This window comes from Corythoichthys intestinalis, chromosome 12 (assembly GCF_030265065.1).
Source record: "Corythoichthys intestinalis isolate RoL2023-P3 chromosome 12, ASM3026506v1, whole genome shotgun sequence".
NCBI lineage: Eukaryota > Metazoa > Chordata > Actinopteri > Syngnathiformes > Syngnathidae > Corythoichthys > Corythoichthys intestinalis.
In genome coordinates, this window is record NC_080406.1 from 10,364,597 (window position 1) to 10,381,807 (window position 17,211).

The 17,211-nt window shown below is 38.4% G+C and overlaps 1 protein-coding gene across 1 annotated transcript in view; it reads left to right on the forward strand.

Moving 5' to 3' along the window:
- nck2a (NCK adaptor protein 2a) overlaps positions 1–16,642 on the forward strand; it is an 80,749-nt gene extending 64,107 nt beyond the window's left edge. The window contains exons 3-4 of the mRNA XM_057853092.1: positions 11,608–12,377; positions 15,376–16,642. Of these exons, the coding sequence (XP_057709075.1) occupies positions 11,608–12,377; positions 15,376–15,570 (965 nt within the window). The 3' untranslated portion in view covers positions 15,571–16,642. The remainder of the gene's footprint in view (positions 1–11,607; positions 12,378–15,375) is intronic.
- The last annotated feature ends 569 nt before the right edge of the window (positions 16,643–17,211 follow it).

A 17,211-nucleotide genomic window follows, 5' to 3' on the forward strand; every position in this document is an offset into this window, starting at 1 on the left:
AAACGTGTGTTGCAGGTTATGACCCAAATCTTTAAAATCTAATATGTATTCTACACATTTTTACAGCACTGTAAAATGTTAAGAATGTTTGGGTCATTTTTGTCCTCCTACAGAAACTATATCAAAACAAAAAATGCTTCCCTCCCCATCTTTTTCCATTTTCAAACATTTTTGAAAAGGCTCCAGGGAGCAACTAGGGCAGTGCTAAAAAGCCGCTGGCAGCTCTCAAACCACGGGTTGCCGGCCCCCAGTTTAGCCACAACTAGATTCATTAGCTCATCACTATTCGTCCTTCACACAGCCACTGGAAACAGAACTGTCGTTCAATCAAATTGCAGGCGACCGGGCGATCAGGATTTTACGATATTGTGTGCGCTGGTCCTCATGGGAAATGCAGTCTTTCTTAAGGCAAAACACTATTGCTTTTGTCCATCTGCGCTGCTAAAATCGACCAAAACTGAAAGTTCCTTAGTGTTGCTTTAAGCCCTTCAAATACCACCATGTCAATATTATCCCCCACAATGTTTAGTCTTGGCAATGTTCAGAAAACGTAATTTTGACTGTGAAGCATCAAGCTCAGTTGTACTGCGGGACCGCTAGAGAAGTAACCTTTTGTGTTTCACGCACAAGCAGCAGATGTAGAAACGTCTCTCTCAACTTTGCATACACATCAGACTATTAAACATGGAGAATGTTCACCGCGTTATCCATAAACATGATCTACTTGTGATTCCCGTTCCATCCCTCTTCATTGTCAGCTGTGGTCTTCTGCTTGTGAGTACCAGCTGCCATGGGACCCCTGATCTACCCCTTCTCCCCGCCAACTAGTTTCATGCTACTCTGCGTGAACCGCAGCATGCTTCCAACAATGCAAATAGGCCCGGTCGGCAATCGGCGGTGACATTTTGTGGCATTTCAGTCGGGCTCTGTGGACAAACTGCAAGATTAGCTGTCAAGGAGTGCACAATCAAAAAGATTTCCTGACAAATTCCTCAAGCTTCAGATGAACCATTTAGCTACCAAATACTTCGTGTCATCATAACACAAATGGACCACAAATTTTATTGCCTGTTTATGAGTTTAAATGATAGCAGAGAAATCACATAATACTCAATTTCTATTCCACTTTTAAGTCCTACAGGTGTTGTTAGACTTTAAATGGAACCACGGATAGAAAGACATGTAGTTCTTAAAAGATACAGTGTAGAGATGTCCCGATCGATCGGGATTACGTCATTTTCAAAGTATCGGAATCGGCAAAAAAATATCGGACATGCCTTTTTTTAATATATATATATTTTTCAGTTAAATCGTTTTCTAATTGTATTTAACGTTAGACATAATATGTTACACTCATCCAGAGTCTATAGTTTAGGCTTAAGGTAGGGTTATCAAATTTATCCCGATAACGGCGGTAATTAATTTTTTTAAAAATGTATCACGTTAAAATATTTAACACAATTAATGCATGCGCTGCACGACCCACTCACGCATTGTCGTGCTCAATCTGTCATGGCGCTGTTTTACCTATATAGAGAGCTAAAAGGCAGCGTAAAATGAGTAGAGTGAATTTTGGCAGCCTTTGGAGACTTTTTTTAATTGGCTAAAGCCTTATAATCCCTCTCCCTACGATTAGAAATTTCGTGGGAAGCAATGTGGGGAAGCAAGGTAGCAATTGATCTTTTTCTTAACACCCTATGTTATTTCCCAACGCAGAGAAGATATATCAATTGGTAGCACTATGCACAGTCATGGTTTCACTTCCCATCATGCATTTGGGCATGGCTACAGTATCATTTACTGAAAGCTCGACAAATACACTAGATGGCAGTATTAAGTCACAATATACAAAGTCACAAGTCTTTCTATCCGTGGATCACTCTCACAGAAAGAATGTTAATAATGTAAATGCCATCTTGAGGATTTATTGTCATAATAAACAAATACAGTACTTATGTACTGTATTTGAATGTATATATTCGTCCGAGTTTTATTCAGTTTTTTCTGAATGCATTGCCAAAATGTATATGATCGGGAAAAATTATCGGGAATGATTGGAATTGAATCAGGAGCAAAAAAAAAGCAATCGGATCGGGAAATATCGGGATCGGCAGATACTCAAACTAAAACGATCAGATTGGGAGCAAAAAAACATGGTCGGAACAACCCTAATACAGTGTATCACAAAAGCGAGTACACCCCTCGCATTTCTGCAGATTTTTAGGTATATCTCTTCATGGGACAACACTGACAAAATGATACTTTGACACAATGAAAAGTAATCTATGTGCAGCATATGTAATAGAGTTAAAAATTTTTCCCCTCAAAATATAGCCATTAATATCTAAACACCTGGCAACAAAAGTGAGTACACCCCTTAGACACTACGTACATCCCTAAATGTCCAAATTGAGTACTGCTTGTCATCCACTATATGATACTTATGTTCAGTTGTATGTTGTGAAGGATGAGTTGTCGAAGCTTATGCCAATAAACTGCACGGTCCAAGCTACGAATATGAACGCCTGTGTCCACTTGCCTTTCTCTCTGCCTTACACTCCACTGTTGAATATTAGGAAAACTATGGCGACAGTCAAGGGATTAACGGCGTCAGTCAATTTGGCTTGATCTCTAATTAATTTAAAACTCGCCATTGACACCTTGTGGCGTATTTAAATCACTACCTTACATGGTTAAAGAGTGACACTGTGGAAGTATGGCAGCGTAGCCATGTGACGTCACCATCCTGCGACGTCACCAACAATGGTGGCCTACTAGTTAATTTTTTGGTTTAAAGTTTTGCAAATGTTATTAAAACGAAAACATGAAGAGGTATTTTAATATCAAATTATTGTAACTTGTACTTACATTTATCTTTTAAGAACTACGTCTTTCTGTGATTCCCTTTAAGGAGGCTGCAACAAGTAATCGGTTAAAATCGATTAATAAATTAGTTGCCAACCAATTTGATCATCGATTTTTTTCCGGCACTTATGAACAGTCCTGTTTGGGTCGTTCTTTGTATGTAATGTGAGACTGTGCGTGCCAGTGATTAGAGCAAGAGAGAGTTCACTGCTGAATCAATAATATTACGAAATGTTGAGTGTTCGATTGTCTTTTGTGTTGTTAGATCCAGTGTGCCTCTGTCAGAGGTGAGTAAATGAAGCCAATTGCATTGTTTGTATTCTTTGTTGAGGAGAAGTTACTACTTATCACAGAGGGCTAAGCTAGTTAACAATTATGCTAATAAGTGTCCTAAACATCCGTTTGTATGTTTTGGAGAAGCATATTCGCGCTTCAGTTATTGTTAGATACTAAAGTTGATAGTAAATTTCTTTTTTATAAAGAAATCGCACTTATAAACCTATTCATATTAGGAGTGGGGACCTCAGGGTACCTCACGGTATGATACGATTCGCGATACAAGGCTCACGATAACGATTATCTCACGATATCACGATACAGCGATTATCGATATATTGGTCAGAAATTGGATACATGATATTCTACGATACAACTGTTGAAACGAAAAAAAAAAAGAATTCAAAATAGACAAAATACTGTTTAAGCCATTTATTAAACAGTGACAGCTTTTCTGTGCAACATTGCTGTAAAATATAAGTTACTGCAAATTGTGCACCTGCACATATAGAGGAAACAAACCACAACCACTGATATCTCTTGGAGAGCTCATGATGAATGGCACCCTTAATTTCTTTAAAGTTTTAAATCTTTAAGAAAAAAAAAAAAAACAACAACAAAAAAAAAAAACAGTGCTGTAGGTGTTAGCAGTTGAGCTTGGAGTGGGGCAACGATAAAATTGGTGGGTCTTTTCTTCGTATATGACCTTTGTTGCCAAAAGTGTTGGTTTGAGCACTTCCACTATCTGCTTCAGCATTTGAGATGTCAGACTTGCTCAGTCACAGTCTTCCTCACCTTAAAAACAACAAAATAAAATAAAAAATATTAGCTACTTCATAGTTTTTGAGTTGAAATCCTGATTTTTTTTTTTTTTTTTGTGTTGGAAGTATTGAATTAAAAAAATATGAATTGAATGTATAGAAATTAAAAATGCAATAATTACCTATTTTTAATATGTAGGCTACATTAATTATCATGCACATCACTTTAATCTTGGAACCTATTCAGACCATTTTTATAGCTTATTGTATCAAAATGGCAGTAATAACAGTTTGTGTAGTAAACTAGATGGAAAGTGGTTTTCAAATAATATCAAATAAATCGGTAAATTCCTGTGGGCTTGTTCGATATTCATTTTCATCCAGTTTAGGGTCCTGGTTTATTTAATATCATTCAACACCAAATGTCATCAAAATAATACATGTTAATTAAAAATTAATTACATTGCAAAACTTTCTTACCTCAAGTGATGAATGCAAAGGAGTGAAGAAATCCGGTGTGCACTTCGTCACCAGCTCCCAGTGAACCTTATTTTTGTTAATTCTTGCATACAGCAAAGTCTTTGTTCACCTTACTTCCTTTCTTGTTGGTGTAAAATCTAAAGTGTGTCCCCATGTGTGATTTGTAGCAATATTTTTCTCATTTTTTCCTCCTCCGTTCTCACGGAGCTTTTTTTATTTTTTCAACCCACTTGGAGCTTCCTCTCTTCTTCTCTAGACGACTTGTGCGAACTTTACCTTCACCGCCACTCCCGAGCGCCCCTAGTGGACCGCTAAGGAATTGCTCAACAAACATTGAGCAGTTTAAAGCATCCATACTCCATTGTATGGCCAATATGTTAAAGTGTCAATACTTGGCGGGAGCATATCGATAACTGATCGGTTGCAAAATATCACGATATATCGCTGTATTGAGATATTGTCACACTCTTAATTCATATAACAGCTTAGTCTCAACACAAGCTCCCATTCAAACTGTAAATTGTCATACAAGAGAGTGTGCTTTGAAATTGTTTTTTGTCTTCATTGTTACTTGCCTCAAGTTAAACTGGGAAGGTAATTAAATAAGTGCCATTTATTTGATTAACTGGCCGATTAGTCCATTATAAAAATAATCATTACTTGCAGGCCTATTATACTTATTATGAAATTGTAATGTGATGCCCCACTGGATGCTTAACTCATTCACTTCCAGCCATTTTCACCGGTGCAACCACATTCGCTCCCGGCCGTTTTACTGGATTTTGACTGATTTTGCAAGGCCCACAGAAAATTATGTTCTAGAGCTATATAAACAACACCACCAAAAGAAATATTAGTCTTTATTATTTCAGCAGGAGTTAGTTAGTTCATATCTTTTACCATTCTTTAGAAATCAGCATTAGAAAATATTTTAGTTTGAGCACTTTTCCAATTTCTGATGAAAAAATAGAGAAATTGAGCTTTTTGTGAAAGCATACATTTCAAACATAACTTTGAATATTACACAGCTATTTTTGCTTTAGTTACATCCCAAACATCTGAATAATGTTTACAAAATAACATAAACAACGAGACAAATAGAGCTTTTGATAGCAAAGTAACAATTTATTTACAAATAACTAGTAACTGAGAGATGACGCTGTTGTGGCCGCGACAGCCGGGAAAACTTTTTCCTTATCGCCGCCTGTCTCTGCTCGGCGAGCAGCACGGACTCAACGGCATCGTCCGCTGCACTGGTGGTCCCGGTCGTTCTGCGCGGTCATCCAGCGCCTGGCGTCCCGGGCGTCCTCCCGGTTGTTCTGCTCGGTCGTCCGCCGCCCGGCATCCTGGACGTTCATTCGGTCGTCTTCTGCCGGCACCCCGGTCGTGCGGCCCGGCCGTTTGTTCCGTTGAATCGGGTTGCGGGTCTTACCAAATGCGCTACTGCCCTCCAGTGGCCAGTTTTATTGCTTTAAAATGGATTTTCTGCGTTGTGCTCTGGAGCTAAGTTGAATCAGAACCCAGAGATGTCTCATGTGAAAAAAACGTATAAATATGTCTTTGGAACACCGAAACAATTAAATATAGAACGTATTTATACGTTTTTGGGAGCAAATGAGTTAATAATGATAGTACTCACATGACAAATCCTAAGCATCTTAGTTTGGCGACAAATAATGGTCAATAAGCAAAACTGATATGCTAAGCTATGAACAGCCCTTGTACAAAGACAGATAGCTCCTACATTCACTTTTAAGGCAACATCCGCGTTAGCCCAAAACCGAAAATGAAAAACCGATGTCGATACTCCCCGACAATATCGGACAACTCAGCAACGTAGTCGCACAATTTTACTAGTGTCTTCAATCCCACGTCTACACGCCAATATAGATGATTGAAAAGATTGTTCACAGTTCTCGGCATTTATTCACATAAGGGTTATTTGATTCTGTCTCCATTATGTTTTAACAAGGATCTTTTTGGCAAAGTTGCTGATCGTAGTGACACTCATCAAAAGTGCAGAGAAAAAAATCGTCCCATTTAAAAGATTGTTGTTCCATAAACGCACCATTAAACTACAATCCCAGTCTTCTTCAAGAGGTGTTTGAACTTCGTCAAGCAGGGAATGGCTTTGATCCTTGGTGTAGCTGTCTATCCTGGGCCCATGGTGCGTGCTCCACTTTCCCCTCCTTGACTAAGATGTCTATTTTCAGCCTTTTGATTAGCATTGGATGCACATGCTCATGTCACGACTCCAACTGGGAGGAATGTGATGGTATGTGGGAGAGAGTGCACCAAGTGGGGAGGTTTGGAGAATCGATATGTCCTCCTCTGCTCGGGTTTTCTCAGGACATCAAGTGTTCGTTTCTTGGCACTTGTGAAACGTCAATCTTCTGTTCTTTTAGGGGTTAGGAACCTCTGAGTACCTTACGATACGATTTGAGATTCAAGGCTTACAATAACGATTAAAGGTGGGAATCTTTGGGCACCTAACGATTCGATTACGATTCAGAGGCTCCGATTCGATTATAAATCGATTATTGATGCACCCCCCCACCCCCGCTTTTAATGTTTTGTACATTAGTTCCAAAATTGTTCAAAAATCCTCTCAGGCTAAACCAAACTACTATTTTAGTATCAAGTTAACAGTTAAAAACAGTAAATAAGATACTAAAGTCCCCATTCTGTATCAGCAGCTTTAAACTACATTCAACTAATTTAATGTTGTGAATCAACCGTTAAAGTTGTTAAAATTGCTCTCGTTATTCCATAACTTCCCTTCTGTCTACTTTCGACATGTGAAAGTTTTAAATACTTGTGCACGATAATTATTGGTCCGATAATTATCGTTCCGATAATAGGGATTATGACGTCATCCCGATAAATCCAATAACATTTATAATAGGACCGATAATATGTACTGTTCTGGCTTTACAGTTTACACACTAGTATGGGAAATCAGTTGACCATTTGCGGGGCATTGCTCCTACCTGCTGGTCAGAATAATTCACTGCATCTATTTTTTGTTACAGTAGTTTGGTTCAATCACTTACACATTGCGGTGTCTAGCGGTAGCATTGACAGTCGTGAATGCTTTCTTTTACGTTTCCACCTCGGAAATATATGTAAGTATTTTATGTTTACTATAACATATGGATGTGCAATATATGTTTACGTCTGTGGTGAAGGGTTATATGTACAGAACTTCATAAGTTGTGTTATAGAAGCCAGCCAATGCTATAGTAGCTCAAGCTAGTGTGCTATGCTATACATATAATAGTTGTGTATATAAGTGTATTGTGCAATTTGTTGTATATTGAGTATTGAATATGTGTATTTTTCTGTTGTACTTTCACAATATTAAGACGAGTGTCTTCCCATAAAAGCAAGAAAAGACCATGTCTTGTGGTTTATGGAAGTGCATTCATTCTTAGCTGGCTGTCGGGCAGTGCAGAAGTGAAACGAACTGTTTTGTTCATGTCATTATGAAAAATCTGGTGAGATCAAATCTATGTTGAATCCACCACTATTTATTTATTTATTTATTTATTTTAAATAAACCTCTAGGTGTTCAAAAACTCAGGTTATACATTTTAAAAAAATTATATATTTATTATTGGTTACTGATATCGGTATCGGCTTTGAGGAGCTGAAAGTTATCGGTATCGGTTTTTTAAAAAATGGATATCGTGCCCCCTAGTTTTAAAACTGTTTCATCTTTTAAAGATAGATTCAAATCTAGATTTTGCCGATTTAGGGGTATTTTAGATAAAAAGTAATTAGGTTTGCTACAACAGAGCCTTCTAGAAAAGTCTACTGCTTTAAGATGGCACCTGTTTACTAGCGCGGGAAAGGCTATGATTTCGCATCTGGTTCTTGGTACATGTTCTAACACGGCTGTCGTCTGTCATTTCACATCTAGTTCTAGATATGTGTAGTGCTGCAACGATTAATCGATTAACTTGAGTATTTGATTAGAAAAAAATTATTCGACCTAAATTTTGTTGCTTCGAGTATTCGTTTAGTCAAAGTGGCGTTGTAATGGTTTATTTTGAAAGTGTTAACTGGGGGTTACCCTCTGGTCTGCCTCATTTCACATGAATGGCTGAATCCAACTGCTCCCTGTTAAGACCAACGTAAACTAAGATTTTGTCTGAGTTAATGTTTTTTTAATGCATTTGTAATTTAGTTTATAGGTATATTTAGCCATTTTTTTGTGGGAATAGAGTCTGAGCCATTTGTCAAGAGCCTTATAAAATAAAATAAAAAAGTTAGCATTTTATAGCATTTAAGCTAGCGGACGTTTGCTATGCAAGTTAGCCAATTGTTCTTTTGTTGTACATAAATCCTCATTTATTTTTTATACCGTTTGAGGCTCAGGTATTGCAATTTTTCATGTTCCTTATCCGATTACTCGATTATTCGAACTAACTAGTTCATCGATTAATCGACTACTAAAATAATCGATAGCTGCAGCCTTAGATATATGTGATATCTACCATAGCAGTATGTTGCCGTATGTTTGTAGAAACTAGCGACTTGGTGCTGTTTGTAGCAGCTGACGGCCGCAGTCAGGTATTTTTTTTTTTTTTTAATCCAGCGGCATGAGTTGAACATGATATTTACTCTCGGTCCATTCCTCATTGCGTCTCAAAGACTGTGCTGGCTATTTTTCATTTCCGTTTTATTTGGTATTATGCAATAATCGGAATTTGGATGTTTGTGAATCGTTCTCGAATCTACAGTGGGTATGAGGTGCTTTTCAGCATGCGCAAAGCACATGGTCCCAGTTGAAGCCTGGAACCGTGTGCTTTGGTCAGATGAGACCAAGATTGAGCTTTTTGGCAACAAACACTCTAAGTGGGTCATGCGTGCCATGAAAGATGTGCATCCTGAAAAGCACCTCATACCCACTGTGAAGTATGGGGGTGGGTCAGTGATGCTGTGGGGCTGTTTCGCTTCCAAAGGCCCTGGGAACCTTGTGAGGGTGCATGGCATCATGAATGCTTTGAAATACCAGGACATTTTAAATGAAAATCTGTTGCCCTCTGCCCAAAAGCTGAAGATGGGTCGTCACTGGGTCTTTCAGCAAGACAATGACCCTAAACATATGGCCAAATCTACACAGAAATGGTTCACAGGACACACAATCAAGCTCCTCCCATGGCCATCTCAGTCCCCAGACCTTGTTTTGTTGGCAAAAGGGGGTTGTACAAAGTATTAACAACAGGGGTGCTAATAATTGTGACACACATTATTTGATGTCAAATAATTATTTCTTTATGTGGGATATTTTCCCCACTGAATAAATGCACTTGTATTGAAGGTTGGATTTTTCTCTTTTTTCCATTCAGGTCCCATATTATTTGAATTTAAAAAAAAAATATTAGAAGCTAAAAAACACATCTTAACCAGGGGTGCCAATAATTATGGAGGGCACTATAAATAACAATCAAAATTCATGTTCTGTGCTAATTATTTCTTCAGTTACTGTTCCAGTTGTTTCATTAATTGTTAGTTATGGTATTTGGTAACACTTTATTTGACAGTAGCGCCATTAGACTCATAAGACATTCATAATTATGACATGACACTGCCATGATTATTAATGAATGCTTATGACGGATGTCCTTTTGTGTCATCTGGCAAATTATCTCACTTTCGAATGGATGTGAAGATCCGAGCTGGGCGTAAATAGAGTTAATGACTAGAGCTGAAACGAATACTCGAGCAACTCGAGTAAATCGAGTTTAAAAACTGATCCGAGTAATTTTATTCACCTCGAGTAATCGTTTATTTTGACAGCTCTAAGCATCACGTTTTGCTCGGACTACTTTTAATGCGGGACAACGCGCTGATGTCACGTGCGTAGAGGAAGAAGCAACAAAAAAAAAAAAAACTTACTGCAGCCGACAGCCGCTACAAACGACGCCGACGTTGCTAAATACTAGCCCGCACGATGCCTCGTTGGTAGCAGGTAGCGTCTGATGAGTCTCATAGAGATCACATGTATGTTGAACTAGATGCGCATTGACAGACTCGGCCGCGTCTGGGCAGCGTTAGTAAACAGCCGCCATCTTAAAGCAGTACAGCGCTAAGCACTAATAAAGAGCGCTAAAGCGCTAATAACGAGCTCTAAAGCGCTAATAAATAAGATTAACGTTACTGTGACTAGCTCACGTAACGTTAGCCCTGCGGAGGGCTAGGTTTCTATTAATTATGACCACTTTCGATGCGTGGCTAACGTGTCTTACATACAGGCTTTAACATAACATAGCGTTGTGGAGTCATGAGGATGTAAAATAAAAACTCAATAATGCTAACTATCAATTTTAGCTCAGTAGTCATTGCTGGATAAAACACCAAGTAGCACTGGTCCCTAATGTGCTCCAATACAGCCTGTATCATACATTTATTTTGAACACTGCAAAAACTCAAAATCCTATCAGGACTTACAGTTTAGACTAACTTAAAACTTAACTAGAACTTAAAAATGGCCTGACACAAATAGAAATTCCATTGAAACACGTGGCAAAACATCCTAACTTTTAAGTGATGTGTGTTATCAAGCGTAAAGGCATTTTTAGGTGTATATATATATGTATATATATATGTTTTTAATAAGGTCTAAAGGTTTTTTGAGTGAAAGCAGTGAATTAGTCTTTTTGTTTTGTTTTTTAATTCTAGTTACATCTGAGATGCAATTGTTGGCTGTTTTCAACAATATACATCAAAAATAAAGACATTGATTGACTGAAAATGGTTCAAGATTAGATGAAATGTCTTGTTTTCTCATGTATATTTATAATTGCTCTTCACCTAAAAATGTATTTGTTTTATCCGATTACTCGATTAATCGATAGAATTTTCAGTCGATTACTCGATTACTAAAATATTCGATAGCTGCAGCCCTATTAACGACATCATTCATAATGTCATTAGTGCCCATGATAGTGTTATGTCATAATTATGACGGTCTTATGGCAGTGTTATGACGCCGCTGTCAAAGAAAGTGTTACCTATTAACCCAAATAAATCAACAAATAAGCCGCACTGGACTATAAGGTGCAGGATTCAAAATGAGGGGAAAAAAGTAGTGGGTTCTAGTCCGAAAATTACGGTAGTCTTTTTAAAAGATGCATTTTAGTAAGTCTACATGGTAGCATGGTCCTCACAATTCAATTCTGTTTGTGTCCTTATGTCCGTGATGTTGCTCTTGCTGCAGGTTTGGGAAAAACAAAAAGGAAAACAAGTGCCCGTGATGCTTCGCCTACGCCGAGTTCTGACACGGAATACCCCACCAACGGTGGCGGCGGGATGGGAGGAGGAGGCGGAGGAGGAGCGGCCGAGAGAATCAACGACCTCAACATCCCTGCCGTGGTCAAATTCGCCTACACAGCGGAGAGGGACGATGAGCTGACCTTAATGAAGGGCTCCCGGGTGGTGGTGATGGAGAAGTGCAGCGACGGGTGGTGGCGAGGCAGCCAGGCAGGACGTGTGGGCTGGTTCCCTTCCAATTACGTGCAGGAAGAGATGGTAGGGGCAGACGACGGAGGGGAGGTTGACACCTCACGGATATACCATACTCAAGGGACCATGCTAGCTAACGGGAGCATCAGCGTAGGCGTGCTGGACCTGGTGCAGACCCTCTACCCCTTCAGCTCCGTCACAGAAGAGGAGCTCAACTTTGAGAAGGGCGAGGTCATGGAGGTGGTGGAGAAGCCAGAGAACGACCCCGAGTGGTGGCGGTGTCGGAACTCGCGCGGCATGGTGGGGTTGGTACCTAAAAACTATGTGACGGTACTGGACGAGCGACCCGGCCCTTCGCCGTCGGCGACCCTCTCTCCGCTTAAACGCCACGTGACCACAGCACGCTCAGGGAAGTTCGCAGGGAGGGACTGGTACTACGGCAACGTCACCCGACACCAGGCCGAGCGTATTCTGAATGAAAGAGGAGACGACGGCGACTTCCTCATACGGGACAGCGAGTCGTCGGTGAGTCCCAAACCATAAATTGACACATTTAGGGTTGCAAAGGGGTAAAAAATTTCAATAAATTTCTATGCAAAGTTAAAGGCATCCACGAAACGAAAGACTTGTAGTTCTTAAAAGATAAATGTTATTATGGGTTAAAATAATTTGATATTAAAATCCCATAGACAGAGTTTGACTTTGGGGGGGGTAGGGGGGCATGTTGATGACCCCGAAACACAGTGTCAGCAATAGAATTAAATTACAAGAATATCTATAATAATATTTTGAAAATGAGCGTTATTTTGTTTCCCGTCGTTTTTGCTTTAAAAAAAAAAGTTGCTTCAATCAAAATATATATTTTCAATGGAAAAAAAAAGTCACGTCAATCAAAAAAAAATGTGTTTGAATGCAAAAATAAATTTGAAACAAAAAAAATGCGTTTGAAAGCTATTTTTATTTGAATTTTCGGGGGTATTTCGCATACAAAACCTTTTTTTTTTTTATGATTAAAATTGTTCTTTTGATTATTGAAAATCTACATTTTTTATGAAGCTGCTTATTTTTTGATTGAATAATAAAGAGAAAAATGTCCAAGCCAAAATGTTACCCAAACACAAATCAACATCACTTCACTCAAAAAGTTGCTTCAATAAAAAAAAAAAAAAAAACTTGACTTAAAAAAAATAATAATAATCAAAGAAAAATAGCTTTCTCATGCATTTTTTGTTTGTTTGTTTTTTTGTTTCAAATTTATTTTTGCATTCAAACATATATATTTTTTATTAAAGCAATTTTTTGGGGGTTGAAAATATATATTTTGATTGAAGCAACTTTTTCTTTTTTTTTATTAAAGCAACTTTTTTTGATTGAATAATAAAGACACAAATCTACCTCCATATGGCTCTGCCCAGGGGATATAATTTTTACTGGAGTAACTACATTGGCACGACACCGGCGGGCGTACCAAATTCAATGGATGATGATCTTGGCGAAAAGTATTGCCTAAGCAGCCTGATTTAGAATTCCCCTCAAGAATGATTGGAAACAAAAAACGCTCATTGTCAACTTATTAGGGTTGTTGCTATCATGTTTTTTTGCTCCCGATCCGATCCCGATCGTTTTAGTTTGAGTATCTGCCGATCCCGATATTTCCCGATCCTATTGCTTTTTTTTTTGCTCCCGATTCTATTCCAATCAGTCCCGATCATATACATTTTGGCAATGCATTAAGAAAAACTGAATAAAACTCGGATGAATATATACATTCAACATACAGTACATAAGTACTGTATTTGTTTATTATCACAATAAATCCTCTAGATGGCATTTACATTATTAACATTCTTTCTGTGAGAGGGATCCACGGATAGAAAGACTTGTGACTTTGTATATTGTGACTAAATGACTATTGTGACTCAGTAAATGATACTGAAGGCCATGCCCAATGCATGATGGGAAGTGGAACCATGACAAGTGAAACCACGAAACAGTTATGGGTGGCGCCTCGTGACTAATAAAAGATTGCCGCCGCAAATTTGTTTCGCGGTCATGGCAGAAAGGGATATAACCTTAATATGCCTGTCGGTTTCACAGCTCGCAATAAGTGATAAACTAGACCATGGTGTCAAACTCAAGGCTTTAAGGTCAGGTTGTTTTATGCAAAAGCAGATAAATCCAAATCAAATTTATTTATATAGCCCTTTACAAAAAGTCTGAGAGGTCCTCAAAGTACTTTACAACTAGGGTTGTTCGATCATGTTTTTTTGCTCCCGATCCGATCCCGATTGTTTTAGTTTGAGTATCTGCCGATCCCGATATTTCCCGATCCGATTGCTTTTTTTTGCTCCCGATTCGATTCCAATCATTTCTGATAATTTTTCCCGATCATATATACATTTTGGCAATGCATTAAGGAAAAAAATGAATAAAACTTGGACGAATATATACATTCAACATACAGTACACAAGTACTGTATTTGTTTATTATGACAATACATCCTCAAGATGGCATTTACATTATTAACATTCTTTCTGTGAGAGGGATCCACGGATAGAAAGACTTGTGACTTTGTATATTGCGACTAAATATTGCCATCTAGTGTATTTGTTGAGCTTTCAGTAAATGATACTGTAGCCATGCCCAAATGCATGATGGGAAGTGGAACCATGACTATGCGTAGTGCTACCAATTCATATATCTTCTCTGTGATGGGATAAAATTCAAGGCGTTAAGAAAAAGTTCAATTGCTACCTTGCTTCCCCACAGTGCTTCCAATGATATTTCTAATCGTAGGGAGAGGAATTATAAGGTTTTAGCCAATTAAAATAAGGCTCCATAGGCTGCCAACATTCACTCTACTCAATTTACGCTGCCATTTAGCTCTCTGTATTGGCAAAACGGCGCCATTACAGATGGAGCGCGTCAATACGTGAGTGAGTCGTGCAGCGCATGCATTAATTGCGTTAAATATTTTAACGTGATACATTTAAAAAAAAAAAATTAATTACTGCCGTTATTGGGATAAATTTGATAACCCTACCTTAAGCCTAAACTAAAGACTCTGGATAAGTGTAACATATTATGTCTGTAACGTTAAATACAATTAGAAAACGATTTAATTTAAAATATATATATATATTAAAAAAAGGCATGGCCGATATTTTTTTGCTGATTCCGATACTTTGAAAATGACGTGATCGGACCCGACATCTCTACAACTTATTATTATAAATATTCTTGCAAGTTAATTTTATTGCTGACACTGCGCTTTGGGGTCATCAACATGTTGTGTCCCCCCTGCCCCAAAAGTCAGGGTTTTTTTTTTTTTTTTTTTTTAAATGACCAAAAATAGTCACTTGAATTAGAAATGGTCAAAGGTTGTAAGTGGGAAAAAAGAACTATTGAAACAGCAAAAGTTTCTTTATTCAACACATTTTCAATCATCATCAGTATTTTATTTTATTCCTAATGAGGTGTGTTTCAATGAAATGTTACCGTGCTTCCTGCGTTGCGTTTCAGCCCAGTGACTTCTCGGTGTCCCTGAAGGCGGCGGGCAAGAACAAGCACTTTAAAGTGCAGCTGTGCGATGGCGTCTACTGCATTGGCCAACGCAGGTTCACGTCCATGGAGGAGCTGGTGGAGCACTACAAGAAAGCCCCCATCTTCACCAGTGAGCACGGAGACAGGCTGTATCTTGTCAAAGCACTGCTGTGAAACACATCTACATACACACTGGATCTCCCTCTAACAAACACATGCAGACGTGTACAACCGTACTTCTTGACTGTTTTATGAACGCAAGCCTTATCTGGACCTCCTCTGGTAGCAGCCATGTTTACCCACATCCTTTGTCGCCCTCCAGTGGCCGTCAGCTGAGTCGCCCTCTTATTTTTGTCCAGCAGGTGCGCACTGAGGCCTTGTCTCCCTCTCCCAGGGGTCTTAAAACTATCTGTGATGTCATGCGTGCCACGTTTAAATACGACCTAACACCATCGCTCTTAACTCAAACCCATCTAAATTGGTTTATTTTATTTTTGTGGGGCGGGTTGAGGAGAGTTTTCATTAACTTCATTTAAATTCCTCTTCAGAGGTGTCCATTGTTGTGACGACTTCAGTAAGTGACCAGAATCACTATCTTGCCTTTTTTCGCACTATTTGAACAGTTTTCACTTCACTTAATAGTTACACTAATGCCACAAATTGTTTAGTTAGTGAGTGTAAGCAAATATAACGGCAACTTTCAGGACATCGCCGTGTGGACCGCATCTGTTTGTCAGTGCATCAATATAAACTTCAGACTTTAGTTCTAATTTACTTGCACTAATGAATGCAGTAATGAGATGGAACCGAGCAACAAAAAAATGGACTTTCCATGGCCGGTCTGTGTGCCAAATGTTTGTTGTGTCAAAAAACAAACGCTCAAAGGAAGACAAAACATGATAAATAAGGGCAACCTGGCTAACCCTACCAAACACTTTAACTGTTGTTTTCAGTTTGTTTACTGATTTTTTTTTTTAATACATACTCTATCTGAATGTTCTCAAGCTTTATTTAATTTTTGTCTCCACTGTATGTATATATTCTCAATAAGGCATCAACTATGGTACTGTATCACTGACAACGTGATGATGACAACTGAAATGTTCCTGTTCAATAAAGGTTTTTGAAGAACATTAAAACCACTTTGAGGTGTCAATTCTTGCTTTTTAGTTTAACACCGGATGTGTCGGTGGTAGACGTGCAGATTACCGGTTTCAAGGTAATAGGGGTGTGACAAAATATCGAAATGGTGATACGATGGGGCAAATAAGTATTTAGTCAACCACCAATTGTGCAAGTTCCCCTACTTGAAAAGATTAGAGAGGCCTGTAATTGTCAACATGGGTAAACCTCAACCATGAGAGACAATGTGGAAAATAAACAGGAAGTGACCTATAAAATACCCCAAAATCAACAGGAAGTAACTGAAAATCAACAGGTAAATGGTAGTCAATAGGTAAAAAAAAAAAATCCCATTGTTTGATTTTTGAAGAATTTATTTGCAAATCATGATGGAAAATAAGTCGTGGTGGATAGTTGTGGACAGGTGTCTTTTATACCGATAATGAGTTAAAACAGGTGCCATTAATACAGGTAACGAGTGGAGCCTCGTTAGACCTCGTTAGAAGTTAGACCTCTTTGACAGCCAGAAATCTTGCCTGTTTGTAAGTGACCAAATACTTATTTTCCACTCTAATTTGGAAATAAATTATTTAAAAATCAAATAATGTGATTTTCTATTTTTTTTCCCCCTACATTCTCAGGGGTCGCGTTAACCGAATATTTTCCGTCGTTGACCGTTTTTTTAAAACGGTG